Source organism: Acomys minous, assembly GCF_964271855.1.
Source record: "Acomys minous genome assembly, chromosome: 17".
NCBI classification, from domain to species: domain Eukaryota; kingdom Metazoa; phylum Chordata; class Mammalia; order Rodentia; family Muridae; genus Acomys; species Acomys minous.
In genome coordinates this window covers 11,667,414-11,685,302 of record NC_140500.1, presented here as the reverse complement: position 1 = coordinate 11,685,302, position 17,889 = coordinate 11,667,414, and the positions used below count along the sequence as shown (strand labels likewise).

Below are 17,889 nucleotides of genomic sequence, written 5' to 3'. Positions count from 1 at the left end.
TTCCGGGGCTTACAAGTTAATAGCCTTCCTAGCTCTCCGGATACCGAGTCTGCAGAGAGGTCCTTGGCAGAAAAAGATCTCCACCTGCAGCAGAGCCAAATCCGGGTGGGCTGGGGCTGCAGAGACCACGGGTTTGGCAAGCTCAGGAGGCGGGGTTTTGCAAGCTTAGGAGGCGGGGTTTTGCAAGCTCAGGAGGCGGGGTTTGGCAAGCTCAGGAGGCGGGATAATTAATAGAAAATTAGCCAGAAAGAGGGCGGAACAGGCTGGGGTCCTCTAGGTGAAAAAGTCCCGGAGGTGTGCAAGTTTGGCGGAAGAACAGCTTGGGAGCTTTTCTCCGGACTCAGGTGGGTGCACGGCAGGGGTGCTGTGCAGCCTCTGGTGCTGCTGCTCTCAGGCATGGAGAGGGTGGTGGGTGCAAGGGTAGAGAGGTGGCTGTGCCTGTCTGAAGAGCCTTTGTTCCTTTTTGCTGCTTAAGTGTCCCTTTTTGTCACCTGCTCTCAGAGACTTGTGCCTTTCTGTTAAGACGTTAAGTTTTTGTTTCTCAAACTCCAGGAAGAGACTTGGGAGATGTGTCTTTTCATGTTTAAGAGATGGTTTTCTTACTTCTTATTTTCAAGCCCAAGTAGCGTTCCCTTTGAAATAGTCTCTTGATCTGTACGGGAGGGAAAAGTACATGCAAGCTGTAGCAAGAGGAGACATCAACGTGCTTCCAGCAACTTCTGCATGTTTTTACTGTGTGAAGCCCTACAGTGTGTCTCCGGTGACTTGGACACATGAAGGCCTTTCAACTTGTTGAACGATAGTTTGCTTTTCTAGATTTATCGTTGGTAGGCAAGAGACGCCTCTAGAAGTCTTTAAAATAATACCTTTGATGTCGGATGACATATGAGGATTTGGTAGATCAAACTCTCATGGCACTGTAGCCAGATGCCCAGAGAGCTGGGGGTGTAGGTCTTGGGAGGCTGCTCCCAGGGGCCACCCTGCCCCTTCCCCACTGTAGTCTGGAGAAAAAGGAAAGGAGAAAGGGGCACTTCTTTGGGGTTCAGTGGCTGCACTGAGGCGGAGGGAAGTGCCCTAGGCTTTTAGTGTCCTTGCAGCTCTGTTCAGTCCCGGATGTTCCTGGGAACCGGATCATGTGTAATTTTTTCTTTTCTTCCTGCTTTTCCTCCAACTGGTCTCCAGGCAGACATTAGCTAAGCTTTGTAAGAGAGGATTCCAGCTAAGGGCCATCATGCCTAGACTGCTCAGAACCCGGAGTGGAGCCGCATTTTGCTTTCCAGGAAGTACTTCCTCTAGGGAGTTTGGGCAGTATTATTGTTTGTGCTGTCCTTGGAAATTTCCAAACAGGAGGACGGATGCATGCTCACAATATTTGGCTACTTTTAAAAATGACAAATTTGGTCCCAAATTTGCAACAGACAAGTATTTTTAGGAAACCTTTTTTTTGGGGGGGGGGAGGGGGCTTTGTTAATCCCTGAGGCTTGACAGGAAAGTCAGCGTGGTCTCCAGAGAATACCCGACTCCCCATGGCCATCCCTCCCACTTATCTACCCCCATATGTGCTTCAACACTTGTTTCCCAGCCTCCCTCTCTCCCAAGCAGACCTCTCCATCTTGTCTGCTCCCAAATCCCATCCCATGTCCATTTATTCCCATGTTCTCCTTCTTCCCATATATCCAACCCCGAATCCACCCGCCCCGTAGTCATCCCCTCCGTTTGGCCCTCCCCTGTGAGCCTCCATTATGTGGCCTCCTCAGTCCCCTCAGGGTATTCTAGCGCTGGCATGCAGCGGCATGAGTGCCACAGCCCTCTTTTTCGTTATCTCACTTATGTGTGTTTGCTGCTTTCAGTCGGTTCAAAGTTGAAGAGTCATTGCCTTGTGGCTGTGTGCCCAGGCTTTCCGTGTTTCACAATCCGATTTAGCAGAGAGGCGAAAGTGGTTTGAGAAGAAAGGAACTTTGCTCTTCTTGGCCAAGGGCCCATGGTGGGAAAGAGCAGTGTTTCTCAACTGGACAGGGCATCTCGGCTGTGAGATACTGTACCAGTGGGAAAAACGGCAGCAGGAGTTACAGGAAAAGCTTCCACGAGACCACAGTTCTCTGCCCAGGTAGTACAGAACCCAGGGAAGGTGAGGACAGCGTTCCAGCCTGGTGGTCTCTCCAGGCTCCACTGTGCCACCAGGCCTTATTACTACCCTACCAAAGCAGCTTCTTTTCTGGAAAGTAGAGAAAAATCTTTGTTGTGCAAGTCTTTGATCCCAGGCACTTCCCAGTCAACTGGCTGGCACCCCTTTGCTCTCTCCTGACAGGAATCCTTGGTAGGTGAACAGAACCTTGTGTAGTGGTGGCAGTCCCAGGAGAGGGCCTGGGGCTCAGAGGGCAGACTAGCAAACCCAGAGGCATGTAGCTGCAAACACTTTGGAAAAAACAGAGTCCCACAGTTTTAGGCTTTTGGTTTAAAGGTTTCATCGTCAGTATCCCAAGGCTTGACAGTTGGCAGCTTTTGTCACCTTCAGCACTGAGGTGATAGCGAACTGAGCGGGCAACAGTAGGTGGTACCGACTAGTGCCACATTTTCTACAGGCCTCAAGTTCTGGTCCTCTTAGTCCCACAGGGACAGGTGTACAGATCTCAGGTCTAGGGTAACAAAATCCTCAGCCTTAGCAGGGACTGGTGGTCTTCATTGGCTCATCAGGCAGGTCAACACAAGTAGTCAAGAAGGTAGGTGTGACAATGTAGCACTTGGGAGGCTGTGGTAGGTGTGACAATGTAGCACTTGGGAGGCTGTGGTAGGGGTGCAGTGAGGGTGAGGCTAATCTGGGCTGCATTGTGAGACGGTCACTGAAGACCACACACACACACACACACACACACACACACACACACACACACACACAGTGTAGATAATAAAAGGCTACTAAGAGAAGGCTTTTAATGCTGTCATACCAGGAAGCTGCACAGGAAGGTGCCTCTTGCTCTTTTACGAAGTAATCCACAAAGGGAGTGCTGACAGGGATCAGAGAGCAGAGGGTCACATAAATGAAGGATTTGTACCCACTGTAGCATAGTCTCGCATGCAAACAAGAAGCTGCATTTGCACCAATCACAGAGTCTGTATGCAAACCTGGGACTGTGTTCACCAGCTAAGCTGTGGGCCCCACCCCGACCCCCAGAGGAACTGCTCCCCTCTCATCATGTGGAAAAGGATAGAGGTTTCCAGAAGTCATCCAGGCTTGGAATGACTAAGCATCTGCTGCAGTCAGCAGCCAGAGCTGTGTGTTGGTAGCTAGCAGCCATGGTGGTGCTGTGTTCTTACTTGAAGTGTCCATGAAGGATTCAGATGCAGGAGCTGGTGTCATAGTACTCCGTCTGCGTGATGTGGGTAGCATCTAACAGCTGCCATTACTCTGCCCACTAACCTATCTGCTGACATAAAGGGAGATCTGGTATATAAAACCTTCGAAAACCCTTAAATTGCATACTTAATGATTAGAGCAGTGTCCCGGTGGGAGCGTATTTACCAAGCACTCACGTGGCACAGGCAAGGCACTGGCGATTATTAACATATTCCTCACTCACTTAGTACATAAATGAGTCCTGTGGGTTAGGATCTACCAGTATCGTTTTTAGGGTGTGTTGGTGCACACCTGTAATGCCCACATTTCAGGGGTAGAGTCAGGAGGATCAGGAGTTCATGGCCAGCAGGGGTTACACAGACAATCTTGTTTTACAGGTATGGTTGCTCAGTTAATTGGTAGCTAGTGAGTGGTCTGTTGAAATCTCCCTGGACTCCAGGCTACGTCCAGAGTTCTGTGAACTCAGCCTCCCTGTGTCCTCCCAGGGCATAGCTGCCTCCACACTGTGGGACTGGGCATAATGCCAGTCTAGATAAGGGCAGTAAAAGGGATGGATGACTCAGCAGGATCCTCCTTGTAATTATCTATTTCATGTTATCTGTGACCAAATAGCCAGATTTTTATTGCCGCTTTTCTTAGATTGTTTCTACCTCAATCTAAGGAAGACTCAAATCACCCAACTACTCTGCTGTTTGTTTGTTTGTTTGTTTAATTGCCACTTGAGCCCACCTGGACACCTTCCTGCATATCAAGCTTTAAGTGAGTTTGTTTTCATCATTAAAGGGTCCTAGCATTGATCTGGTTTCTCTTAGGGGCAGCAGGCTCATGACAAAAGAAAAACGAGCCAGACTTATATTGCCTTCCTTCGTGTTGTCAGTGTCTCCTATTTCTTAATGTTCTTACCATTAGTCCTCATCACGTGGTCCCCCTATACCTGGGAAATGGAAGACGCCTGAGAAAGGAGGTTCGTGGGCCATGGAGAATAATAGCAGGGACTTGGTGCTGGCTAGTTTCCCAGAATCACTGGCCTGAGGAGTTCGCCCACATTCCTCGCAGCCTAGCAGCCCCACTTGTGTTAGCTCCCTGTGTATTGCTTACGGATTCGGTAAACCCATCATTGCCTTTTCTTTCCAAATGCTGACACCTCTGTGTTTCCCCACTAAGCATTCTGGAAGGTTCCTGATTTTTCTCTCCATCTCCATCACTGATTTCCATCATGCTAAACAAAAAGCAACCACCACCACTGCCAAAACCTTTTCAAACTTTCGTTCCAGCACTAAGAAGGTTTTGTTCTAGAAACAATCAGAGAGACTGCTATTTTGAAGGTTGTTAAATCGCAGAATTTCTACATTATAATCTTCTTGAGCTTTTTTTGTTTTGTTTTGTTTTTTGTTTTAAAAATTAAAATCCTTGTTGCATTTTTTTTCAGATCTCTGTTCAGACGCAAGGAGCATAGGGATCCTTTATTAAGCTAATTAACTTTACAGGAGCTCTGAAGGCTAGGGCATTTTACCATGACTTTTATTCCCCCAATATCAGAGCAATAGCAGATATATTAAAAACTATCAAAAGTGTTATTTTGTTCGGAGATAGCACACTACGCTGTCAAGATCATGAACTCATACAAGTGGATCAGTGCACTGTCATATGTGGGTTATAAACAATCAAGAGCACAGCAGACCCTTTATGTCATGAATTTCAGCCAACTGTAGATAAAAATACCAGAAGAAAAACTGCATCTGTGTTGAATGTGTATAGAAGTTTTCCTTCTCACTAATTTCTAAAGTTTTGCATTACTATTTGTGTGGTGTATACATGATATCAGGTGTTATAAATGATGTCGAAATGTACCTAGTCTTCTCTCTCTCTCTCTCTCTCTCTCTCTCTCTCTCTCTCTCTCTCTCTCTCTCTCTCTCTCACTCACTCTCTCAGCTTTCTTATTCAGCTGGTTCCTCTCACATCAATCAACAGGTCCTTATAGACATGGCAACAGGCCAATCTGGTTGTGGCAATCTTTCAGCTGAGGTTCCCTCTTCCTTGCGAATTTCGGTTTTGTCAGGTCCACAATAAAAACTACCTAGCAAAGATGATTTAAGGGATTGGAAGCTAAGTGGGAGGCACCGCACAGGCATAGAATTCGTTCTCCAGAAGGCTTCTGAAACCATGGTGCCCATGGGAGGACTGTGTAGTTTCTGCTAGACTACATGCAAGGAGCACATTTTTATCTTAAGGGACGATATTCATCGTTTTCCTAGGAAGCTTCAGTTGTATTATCAGTAAGATGGCAAAGCCCCTAGCATGGTATAACTAGGAGGAAGAAAGAGTGTCGGGGGTCGGAGCTGTGACCACGTGGGTCGGCCATCAGTAGACTTGCAGTTTTCAGTTGAGCTAGCATTAAACAGTCAAGAGGTTGAATGGCAAATGGAGCAAGTCTCCTCAAGGAGTTAGCACAGTGTGTTAGCATGTGAACGAGACAGCAGAGACCTGGGTTGGTGTCTCAGCCCTCACATCCTGCTTCTATGAAGTTGGTTACAATATCATGCTCACAAAACATTAGATAAGGCTTTGCAGCAAAGTCCAAGGTATGAATGGACACAACAAACTCTTACAAAATTAAATGTCCGCGGGGGATGTTTTCTATCCGATTTCCCCAGCGATACTTAGACAACTGTCTAACCAGAAACAAATGGAAAGATAGATGTACCTTATAGACAATGGGCAAATGGACAAAGTTTCTGGAGGCGGAGCTATACTGCTGCAGGAAGGAGTTTAAGGGCAGGAATGGAGACACCATACAAAAGCCATGAAGATTAAATGCTGCCCAAGGTCAGTGTGAGAATATGCAAACTATAGGAAACAGATAAAGGCAAGGGTCAGGGGTCAGAGGGTGAGGGGCTCAGATGTTAAGCCTTACCCTAAACTCTCATCAATCTTGACTTGGCTGTGTCCTTTCTCCTGAGTACAATATATATACCTCTACCTCCAGGCCCCCTCCAACTTCCCATTTATTGTACTTGTTTGTTTATTATTTGTTCGTTTGCATAGTGTGTGCCCATTTCCTTGCGTGTACACACTTCCTGGTGTGTCTGAATGAGCTGGGCAACTTTCAGGAGTTTCAGGAGATTCTCTCCTTCCACCATATGGGTTCCAGGGACTAAACTCAGGCTGTCAGCTTCAGCAGCTAGCACCCTTACCCACGGAGCCACCTCACTGGCCCCTCAGTTTCCTCTTGACATCTTTTAGATGGACATGAATCCAGACTGTGATATGACTCTGTCTGTCCTGTAGCGCTGGTCCCTTTTCCCTGCCTCCTCTTTGTGCATGCACAATTTCCTCACTGTGGGCTTGTGGGTCTGGTCCTGGAATGTTTCCACTGTCTTCTCTTCCTCCAGCTGTTCTGCTCTTAGGATGGTGACAAGGGTATCATGAAGGTTATTGATCCAGGTCTTGTGGTACAAGCCTGCAGGTACTTGGGAGGCAGAGACTGGAGAATTAAGAGTTCAAAGTTGTTCTCTGTATAAAGCAAGTTAAAAGGCCAGCCTAAGTTACCTGAGAACCATGCCCCCACCCAATGAACAAATAAATAAAGAATAAAATAATAAACTATGGATGGTTCATTACTATTATTTTCATTTCCATTTTTTTGCATTTAAGTCTGATAGTACATTTGTGTTAGATATTATTAATACTCCTAGGTTTTTAGCTAGAAACCTAGGGCATGTTCCAGATCTTAGGCATTCCCAGTCCCATGGCAGTTCTGCTGCGGACAGAGCATGATGCTTTTGAAGATTCTGCATGACTACCGCACTATGATTGAACACTTTGTTTTTCCTGATACAAATCCGTATTTTATTCCATCTCTGGGACATTTTGACTGCTTTCATGCTCTAATAACCCTTACTCTTTCCTTTAGTATTTGTTGGGTATCTTCATCTTTAGTAGTACGGAACTATGGAAATTATTATACTGTACATTCTAATTAATATTCTAATAATATACTGTTGTTTCTAATTAATGAATTAAATTATTTGAAACAAGATTCGACTCTGTAACCCAAGCAGACCTGAAACTTACTGTGTAGCCTATGGTGGCCTTAAACTCAGAGCAATCCTCTACTGGTAACTCAACAGTTGTGATTACAGGAGCGAATCACTGTGTCTTGCTTCTATTTTGAGAAATTTGTGATGACGTAATGATGTCCCTTGTAAAGAGCCCATGACGTATTCTTAGAGAACAATGTGGTTAGTGCTGTGATGTCAGCACATTAAGTAATACCCAAGTTACCTGGGGGTGTTTCTGCCTTCCCTGTCTTGTCTATAGTCATCGAAAGATTGAGATCAGGGCTGAAAACATGGCTGACCTGAAGCAGCTCATGGACAATGAAGTATTGATGGCCTTTTCCACCTACGCAACCATCATTCTTGCCAAGATGATGCTCATGAGCTGTGTAACGGCGATGAAGAGAATAAACAACAAGGTGAGCTCTCCCAGGCAACGTTGGTTCACTTTTAAGGGTTAGACGTCTGGAAAAGAGCCTAGTTAATTTCCATTATCATCTCTCTCTCTCTCTCTCTCTCTCTCTCTCTCTCTCTCTCTCTCTAATAAAGCTCATTCAACAGCAGGTTGTGCTTGCCATGCTGAGAACAGGGTCTGAAATGGTCTGGCCCAGGTGGTTCTCATGATGCAAAAGCCTTTTCTGTTGTTGCTATTTCTTTCTTTTTCTTTTTCTTTTTTCTTTTTGTTTTGTTGTTTGTTTTTTTCTTTGAGACAGGGTTTCTCTGTGTAGCTGTGGCTGTCCTGGACTTGTTTTTTTTTTAGACCAGGCTGGCCTGGAACTCGCAGCGATCCGCCTGCCCCTGCTTCCTTGAGTACTGGGATTGTAAGTGTGCACCATGCCTGGCTGACACAAGACTGTTTTGCTTTCATGATGAAACCACTGGTAGTGACACTGTTAGCAAACTCAGAGGAACTGAAGCCTGATTTTAAGGAAACTGGAAGAGAGGAAGGCAAGTAGTTGCTGAAGCCAGTGTGGCCTTCTGTTGCTGAGTGTCATGGAAGGGGAAGCTTAGAAGACAGACATATATTTCTCAGCTCTGCAGGGTGGCAAGCCCAAGATCAAGGTGCCAGATCAGATGTGTATTGAGGGACAGATTCTGGATCGGAATGGAACCATCCTCTCTCTGTGTCCATACTATTTGAAAAGAAAAAGAGGAGAGGAGAGGATCAGTCCTGTCTCTTTCTATAAAGACACTGATCCCATTGATGAGGGTCATATCCGCATAACCTGATGAAGTCACAAAGGACCCTCCTTCAGACACCATCACAATGGGCATTAGGCTTCAGCTTATGCCTTCAGTGAGGGCAGAAATATAAATTTAAAAAAACATAGCTCACTCACCATTGCATAACAATGAAGGATGGGGCTGAGATGAAAACTCACCTTGGGATAAAGGATGTAGCTCCAAGTTAGGGTGCTTACTTGCAATCACAAGGCTCTGACTTCAGTTTCCAGAATCCTCTACCCAATTCAGATTGGTTTAACCCCCACATTTGGGTATTTTCACTTGGGATCTGTTTATTTCTTTAGTCAAAATTCATATGTTGGGCATCCAGGGCAGTTCAGGCACTCATTTAGAGGGCGTCATGAGGAACAAGGCCAATAGAACTAATCTTAGGACCTGACTCTGTGTCCTGTCATGGCTCCTCACTTTGCCTTAACATCTCTATGTATAATAAATACTCATATATTAAGAATATATTATAATATTGATGGGATTTTTTTCAAGCTAAAATTAAAACTATTTTGATAGTCTGTGTTTTTCTTTATTATAAATTATTAAGCAGTGAATCCTCCTTAAGAGTATTTTAAATGCATATTTCAAATTTCAAGGGATGGGTGAAATGATTTCAAACAGCATAGTAATTATAGGAAGGACTCCATGAACAGATGCCCCCAAATGCAACCTTGTTGCTCACTGGAATGCATTTCATCTGTTTATAATTTTACTGTGTTAGTCAACACAAAGGTTTATGCACTTAAGAGAAACAGAGGGCATTTCCACATGCCCATGAAGACAGAATGCTTACTCCATCTCTTACCACTTCCTGCTGCTTGCCTCTGCTTGCAGCATTGGGAAGCAAAAGCATTACTTGCTGAAACTTAGCACCTACAATGCTGATACACTTCAGGGAAGGTGTGTCAAGGATGCCAAGGGTGCCATGTTGATAGCCTGCTATGGCTGAGAATTATGTCTCCTTTCTGTTTTACTTTCCTGCTATTATTTAAATTATTTAATTTATCATTTTGTGTGTGTGTGTGTGTGTGTGTGTGTGTGTGAGAGAGAGAGAGAGAGAGAGAGAGAGAGAGAGAGAGAGAGAGAGAGACAGACAGACAGAGAGAGAGAAAGAGAGAGAGAGACAGACAGACAGACAGACAGACAGAGAGAGAGAGAAAGAGAGAGAGAGAGAGAAAGAAAGAGAGAGAGAGAGAGAGAGAGAGAGAGAGAGAGAGAGAGAGAGAGGGATCATATGTGCATTTGAGTGCAGGTGATCATTTGGTGGTGACTTCTTTCCTTCTTGTACTATGGGTTTTGGAACTTGAAGTGCTCAGGCCTGTGCAGCATGCTCTTTTACCCATTGAAGTGTCTTACTGCTCCCCTTTCAAGGTTTTATTACCTAGCCTTTGTTAAAGATTTGACTTGTGTTGCTTTTTAAAAAGTTTTCGTGTTGATAAAAATTCAGGTTTAAATTGCACATGCTCTCCCTCCTCTTTCCTCCTGTGTGTGGTTTATTAGTCTACAGTTTCTTTCCATAAGGACAAACCAGGAGTCTTGTGTTTCGTTTATTAACATTTAAATTACTGGGGCTGGGGATGTCACTCAGTCAGTAAATGCTTGCTGTGCTAGCATGAGGACCTGAGTTCTATTTTTAGTATCCATAATAGAAACGCCAGTTATGGTGGAATGAGATTATAATCTCACCAATGAAGAAGTGGAGACTGAAGGATCCCCGAGGCTCGCTGTCCACCAGCCTCGCTACTCTGGGAAGCTCTAAGCTACTAAGATTGTTTTAAAAAAAACAATGCTAACAGCATTTCCCAAATGAAATAAAACATGAATATCTAAGGCCTCAACATGTACATTCATATATATATATATATATATATATATATATATATATATATACACACCTGTATTCACATGTGCGCCATATTAACATGCATTCATATATACACATGCCCAATTGCAAATTAGTAAACAGGTGGATACCTACCCCTACTTCTCCATCACCTTCCACAGAATTTCGAATTAGGATGCTCTTCTTTGTTTTATGTTGTTACGTTGATGCTAGTTGAACCTAGGGCCTTGAGTTCTGTCCTCGTGCTATCCCCAGCACAAGTGGTGTTTCCTTCTTCTTTTTCTTTTGGTATCTGGAATAGGTTTTTGCCAACCCAGAAGACTGTGCTGCCTTTGCCAAGGGAGAGAATGCCAAGAAGTTTCTTCAGGTTGATGAAAGGGTGGAACGTGTGCGAAGGTAAGCCAGTGTCCCTGGGAATTCCTCGCTCAAGAGTTGTGCCCGAGGAGTCCAGCCAAGATCTCAGGGTCTTAGAGAAGAAAGGAGGAAGTCATCAATTTTTTTTTTTTTTTGTAGTCCATGTAGTGAACTACAGCAAGTTCGGCACCTAGAGTTCTCCACGCCATGTTGCAGTTGCTCTTGTCACCAATTCTGTTATAATTCTGTACAGACTTTGCTGAGGGTGGTATCTGTATTCTGTTTGGGGATACATGAAAATAATAGTACGCAGAGGTAAAATACAGGCAGTAGATTCTTGCAGCTGTGTCACTTTTCATGAAAATTGAGACTGTCAATTCACAGAAAAGGTCAAAGAGCTATGTGCTTTTGTAGAAGAGTTAAAATATGAAGCTTGAAACTTTTCAGAGAAATAGGAAGATTTCTCCCTTGTGGCACTTTGTGTCCATTTCTCTATTCCTCTGTCAGTGCATGTCATTTGTAGCTATTACACACTTGGTATGTTGCAAACCCAGAGGAAACCGAGGAGAGTTAAGCCAGATTGCATCCTCACAGCTGGGCAGGACCACTAATTTACTTCTGTCCAAAGCACCTGGGACTGTAGAACTGAAAGAGTCTTCTTAGTCTTTGTCATAAAGTCATACGGTATCCCATTTTTACACAGATATTCAATGCCCAATTTAAGGATATAGCTGCCCCCTTTCTAAAATGTGGACCATCAGAACTCTGTGCTGTCTTCCCAGCTGCTGTTTAACTGTGCTCACAGGAGAAGTGGAAAACTTCAAGTCATATTTCAGCCAGCGAAGTCACAGAGAGCTCAGGCATCAGGGGAGTTTTATAGTACTAAGCAGTCCTGTGATGGAGACTTAAGTTAATAAGTGCAATGCGTAGATTTGAATAGATTTGCTCAGTTTGCTGCGAGTGACAATGGAATAGAAATGGAGAGCGAAGGGGTTTCCTTCTGCAAATGGAATGTCAGAAGGAATCTCCAGATCATATTTGTACCATCTTTCTTTGCTTGTTTGTGGAATATCCACATATTCTCTCACGCAATGGGTGCACAGGCTCAGGACTGAAGATGAGCCCTGGAGTGAGTTCATACACTCATGCGCGCTTCCTCATTTTGTATCTTGCCATGCTGCACTCAAAGTTGGCTCCCTCTCAATTCCCTCCACAAGTAAACTGAAACACCGTGAACAGAAACGGACTTGAGTGCATCAAAGCACATAGGAGTTGTCACTGTGAACTACAGACAGTCATCAAGCAAGAATGCTTTTCTCTGAGGAAAAAAGGAGTGCTAGACTCTTAAAACACCCACTTCCGCTTCTGCAGGCTTTGTACGGGGTGCTCAGTTCTCTTAAGGAAGCCAGACTTGAAAACAGGTTGTGCCAAGACTATGTATCAGAGACAGTTTCAGGACAGAAGAATCAATGTGAAAATCTCAAACTGTGTTAGGTGCTATGATGGGAGAGAATCAAGATTAGAGAGAGAGAGAGACGTCAGACGCTTTAGAGGCATTACATCATTTAAAGTCTTATCTGTTCCTTCTCGCTTTCTCTTTGACAACAGGCAGTTGCACGGTTGATGCTAATCATGGCTTTCTACTCATACACTGAACAGGACTAGAAAACACCAACAGCACCACACTGCCATTATTAGCCAGATGGAGAGGAACATTCAAGCGTTTTATGTGGAAGCTTTAAAAAAAATGATTTTATTTTGAGAGATCAGATTCTCTTTACTATTTATTCCACCTTCTATCCTTTCCCTCCTGTGGGTACTTCTACAGGATAAATCTATAATCTAGTCTGATATTCTTTTCAGACTACAAATAAGTGTTACTGACATCCAATGTTACTGACCTTGGTTCTGGTTGCCTGGAGGATGTACAGTGCCCATGTTCACAGCGTGCTGGGGTCATCAGAATATGAACTTCCAGTGTAGCAATAGGCAGCCTTCTACAGAAGTGCTAAGGATCCCATTTTCAGCCACGTATTTATTTATTTTTTTTTTTGGGAACTGAATGGCTCCATCAAATAAAATACTAATAGCACACATATGAAATGATTTTAAAAGAAGTTTTCAGAACCTCCCAACCTGTAATTTTAAACTTGTTGCTCTTTCCATAGTCAAATGGCTACAAGTAAAATGGGAGATACACAGAACGTCAATGCATGCACATATAGGACAAGATACAGAACTTAAATTAATATGGAATGATATGTCAAGAAATGTAACTTAGTGCTAGTTATTTGAGCTCCAGATAGACACAAACCAGTGATGATTAGAAAGGACTTTACCTATTGGTATATCTACTTTATCTTATTTCACCTCAGTCTGAGAGAAATTCAAGACCGCACACACTCAGGACCATAAGACAGATGAAACTTGAAAGGTAATCAAGAAGACTAGAAAATAAAATGTTATTCTAAAGAACTTGGACTTGGGAAATGCAAGGGATTTATAACACTGTCTCCAGAGCTGGAAAAGACCCTTTGCAGCAAGAGTGTGCTGTAGAGACTGAGTGACCCAAGTGAGAGTTCCATGAAGGGGCTGAGCTCTAGGTTAGAGGCTGAGCTAGGTGACATCCTTTGTGGCATGTTCTTATATGTGTATCTTGACCCTACCTTTCTTGAGTTGTCTTCAAAGATCTTCAAAGATGATATGAGATCATCATACATGTGGTAATCAGACAATGGCATGAAGAATGGTCTGTGCCTGTGATGGATGGTGGGATACAAGGAGTATGTCTCTAAGGTGTTTAGTCATATTTCATAAAGGAAGAGATGATGATAAATTAATGTTACTTTGAGAAAACTCTGTGAGAATTTAGCCACAGCAATGGATGCTTAGAATCAGGTCCCTGTTAGAGGGGAGGCCATCAGGGAAATATGATTGGGCTGATGCCCCCCAATCCCTTTCATAATTGGTCACACCTTGATAATTCATTTAAAATAATCAGAGCAACTATAGTCCAGGTCAGGTGGGTGCTGAAAACCACAAGAGTCTCGTCTGAGAAAGTGGCCTCCTCAGCCTTTGTGGGAAGGTCAATCCTAGAGCACCACTCATAGTGAGCCATAGGGGATCAAACTAGGCAGAAAGTGGGAGGAAGTGTATCATATACCCCCGTAACAGAGCCCAGGATCTGCATATAAATGGTGCCAACAAAGTGAACTTGGCCGGTTGGGAGCACAGAAGGCCTAGGAGAAAGGTGTTATAACTCCCACATAGCACCAGGGCCTGCTGTGTGCATGGTACCTGGCTGGGCTTCACAACTGGAGGTCTATGGAAACCTGGCCTTTCTGGGATAGTAACAACTTATCTGTGAAGACTTTGTGGAGAGGAAAAGGAAAGAAGATTAAATTGGAGGGCCAAGCAATTCCAGTCAAAGAGATGCCCCACGCTGCTGCCTTTTCTCCACCCCCACTTCCCCCTGAGTGAGTGTGACTCTGCTTTAATATTTGCATTTCAGTGTTTAATATCTGTTTGGAAGCCACTGAATGTAGGCTCAGAAGGAAGTGCTACAATTGGTGGCAGGTTTTTCCTTTTATAGCTTCTTCCCCAACTTTGAATTTCTTTTCCCTATTAAAACGTTGGGAAGGAAAACCCTGACCTGCTCCAAAGTGGAGGTGAAAGGCTGGGGAGATGGCTTGTCCTGAGAGCACCAGGGTGGAGTTCATTCTCCAGAAAACACACTCGAAGAGCCAGGAGTGCTGGAGGATCTCATCACCCCAGGGCTGGGGAGGCAGACACAGGCCAATGCCTGGGGCCCCCTGGCCATTCAGCCTAGCCAACTCTGTGAGTTCTAGTCCAACGAGACACTGTATCTTGTAAAAAAAAAAAAAGTGTAAGTGGATGGTTTCTGAAGAGCAGCACCAGAGCTTTTCCTTTGGTCTCTTTTTGCACCTGCAGTTACTTGTGCACTCATGAACACCATATAATGTGGACATAGACACACAAGTGAACACAGAAATGAAGGTGACGGTATCTCTATTGTCTTCAGAAGGTTTCTGAGGACCTAAGAAATCATCCCCAAGTACAGTAGGAGGCCCTTCCCTAGCGCACAGCATTTCTGTACCTCCTCATGTGCCCCTCCATTCCCTTGGGTTGTTTGATGAGAGAAGTGGGGGTGGAGGGGGGCACAGCTAGGTCTTCTCCAGGCTTCTGTTTACTTCCTTCTAGCTTTAAGTTGCCATATTTTTTGTCTTGAACTCTTTAGAGAAAGCAGGAATAGAAAGGAAGAAATTGTCACTCAGTGGGCACTGTGCATTTATGTCAAAACAGAGGGCAGTAACATGACACAAAACTTTCCTTTCTGAGAGGTGTAGCAACAGCTGCTGAGGCTACCAAATCCTAGTCTAGGCTGTAAAGCAATTACTAATTCTGTGTTTAATAAAGGACACTGGATTTAGTAATTAGGAACGTACAACTTTTGAGGTCAACAATAGATCACTGATCTTTCCAGAAAAGCCTAAGGTGCCACAAGCCGGAGGGAAAATTCTGACTGAAATATGTTTTCCGTTTTCGCCTAGTAATGGTGCACACCTGTTTTCTGTTTTCTTCTAATGGTGGTACACTGGCAGATTTTAAGAAATCATATTCTCTTTTTTCCCTCTTGTCCCCCTCCTTCTCTAGTGTCTTCTGTGGTTAGAATATAAAAATATCTGAAATCTCCCCCATATCCAGGAGGATGGTTCAATGTTTTATCTGGATATGAAAGAGCAAGAGACTTGTTGGTGGTTTGTACAAAGACTTTTCTATAGAACCACTCTGAAGTGAAGGAGTGATGGAGGAGTTTTGAGGCAGATCATAGAAAAAAAGAATATTCTTTCTTTGGGAAGAAAAAAAATTTAATCAAAAGGAACTTTAATGGCAAAAGTGCTATTTCATACTTAGAAAAATGATGTATGCTTTCCAGGATAGATGCTGTTTTGATATTCTGGAAACAACAGGCTGCCTTCTCAAGATAAAATATTTTCAAAATGAGATGTTCTAAATAAAACACCACACTGGGTAAGGAAGTGAGGCAGAAAAGCGAGATTCTCGATCCATAATGTAAAGATGCACTAACGTTGCTGTGTGTGGTGGAGTCTCGCCTGGACTCCCAGCACGTGTAGGTGGAGGCGGGAGCATTGTTTGAGGAGACTCGGCCTATATAGTAAGTTTCAGGCCACCCTCCCCTAACTTTGACCCTAACCAAATGAACCTGGCCCAACAGTACATTCACCGAGACTGTATTTATTTCTGCTTTTATTTTTATTTTTATTTTTGAGAGATGGAAGGATGCATGTGTTCCCAGATTTTGAAACTCACGTTGTCGTCTTCTCCCACAGAGCCCACCTGAACGACATTGAAAACATCATTCCCTTTTTCGGCATTGGCCTTCTGTATTCCCTGAGTGGCCCCGATCTCTCTACAGCCCTCATGCACTTCAGACTCTTTGTCGGCGCTCGGCTCTACCATACTGTGGCCTACTTGACTCCCCTTCCTCAGCCAAACAGGGGGGTGTCATTTTTCATTGGCTACGGCGTCACTCTGTCAATGGCTTACAGGCTGCTAAAGAGTAGATTATACCTGTAAAGAGAATTGTGAGTCTCATCATCTCATTAAAAAATAAAAAGAATTCTATATTTCTAATGTATTCAAACACTTTCTAAGATTTCATGTAGTAAATTAGCAGAGAAATCAGGAATCAGGGAAAACTCGGTTTACAGACCAACATCAAGAAGCTCTGTCTTGAAAAGCAAAACAAAACAAAACAAAAACAACAACAACAACAAAATAAAGACCAGCATCAATAGCCTCTATTCTTGTTTTGTGTTTGGGTTAGGCATTTAATGTGATCAACCTTAACCATGTTGTCTAGCTCCTAAAGTACTTTGTTATGAGTCTTGATTGTGATGTAATTTGTAACATTTATCTACATTTCATATTTGCATCTATAAAAGAATGACCACACGTGTGTGAAACCTGGGTTTCATTATTGTGGAAGTTGGCTCATGAATTAAAAACATTAAAAGTGAATTTTTTCTCTTCTTTTCAGAAGACTCATTTTAATTTTGTTATTAATGTGGATGAATGTGCGTCAATGTATATATGGTGTGTGTGTGTGTGTGTGTGTGTCTGTGTGTGTGTGTGAGTCTGTGTGTGTGTGTGTGCGTGTGTGCGTGCGCAGGTACTCACAGAAGGCCCTGGACCTGTAGTTACAGATGGCTGGGAACTGATCTCAAGTCCTCCAGAGAAGCAGCAAGTGTTCTTACCTGCTGAATCATCTCTCCAGTGCCCATTTGCTTTTATATTTCCTATTTTTCAATAACAGAGAAAAATAATCTATCAAAAAGTTAGACAGCTGAACAACAAACCTCACTATGCCCTTCATGTTGACGCGCCAATTTTTAAACATTTTACCTCCTTTGCTCTGGCCATTTTTTAGGGATTTTTTTTTGTTCATTTGTTTATTTTGTTTTTGTGGGCTTTTTTTTTTACTATGCTAATGTAAACTGTAGACATCAGGGTATTTTTTCTAATCTTGATCTTTTTTTCCTAGGAAGTAGGTAGTCTGCAGAGGACCCCAGTAGCTTCCCACCACCCAAGAAATACAGTTCCATAATAATACTACCTAGCATAACTCCAATCTCAAGATATTTCTATTTTTCAACAGTAATCACCATGACTATGTTTTCTGGCCTGGGAACCAAATGAGGAACATACTCAGCCTTTTGATGATAATTTTTGTGCAATTTCATTAAGATGGAAGAGTTTTTCCACTCAGCTGTTGCTTTCTTTTGTAAAATAACATTTAATTAGGAAAAAATTAATAGAAGTCTTGTGTTTTGGACATAACCCTGCTCTCCTCCTCCACCCCTGCCCTGCTCCCTCTCACAGAAGTCTCTTTTTTAAAAATATAATTTAACTTTTATTAATTTATTCAGATTACAACTCAATTGTTATCCTATCACTTGTATCCTCCCATTCCTCCCTCCTTCCCACTTTCACCCTATTCT

The 17,889-nt window shown here is 43.4% G+C and overlaps 1 protein-coding gene across 1 annotated transcript; it reads left to right on the top strand.

Moving 5' to 3' along the window:
- Positions 1 to 201: 201 nt before the first annotated feature.
- MGST1 (microsomal glutathione S-transferase 1) lies at positions 202 to 16,930 on the top strand. The gene is made up of 4 exons (XM_084765568.1): positions 202 to 344; positions 7,676 to 7,832; positions 10,794 to 10,888; positions 16,219 to 16,930. Exons 2-4 carry the CDS (start codon positions 7,707 to 7,709, stop codon positions 16,463 to 16,465), a joined length of 468 nt encoding a protein of 155 aa, XP_084621694.1. The 5' UTR covers positions 202 to 344; positions 7,676 to 7,706; the 3' UTR covers positions 16,466 to 16,930.
- The last annotated feature ends 959 nt before the right edge of the window (positions 16,931 to 17,889 follow it).

What these genes read in the sequence shown, in the direction of transcription:
- MGST1 (XM_084765568.1), top strand. Translation starts at nt 7,707, where the DNA reads ATGGCTGACCTGAAGCAGCTCATGGACAATGAAGTATTGATGGCCTTT. An exon ending in TGAAGAGAATAAACAACAAG is followed by an intron (nt 7,833 to 10,793) that starts GTGAGCTCTCCC and finishes TATCTGGAATAG; the next exon opens with GTTTTTGCCAACCCAGAAGA. An exon ending in AGGGTGGAACGTGTGCGAAG is followed by an intron (nt 10,889 to 16,218) that starts GTAAGCCAGTGT and finishes CTTCTCCCACAG; the next exon opens with AGCCCACCTGAACGACATTG.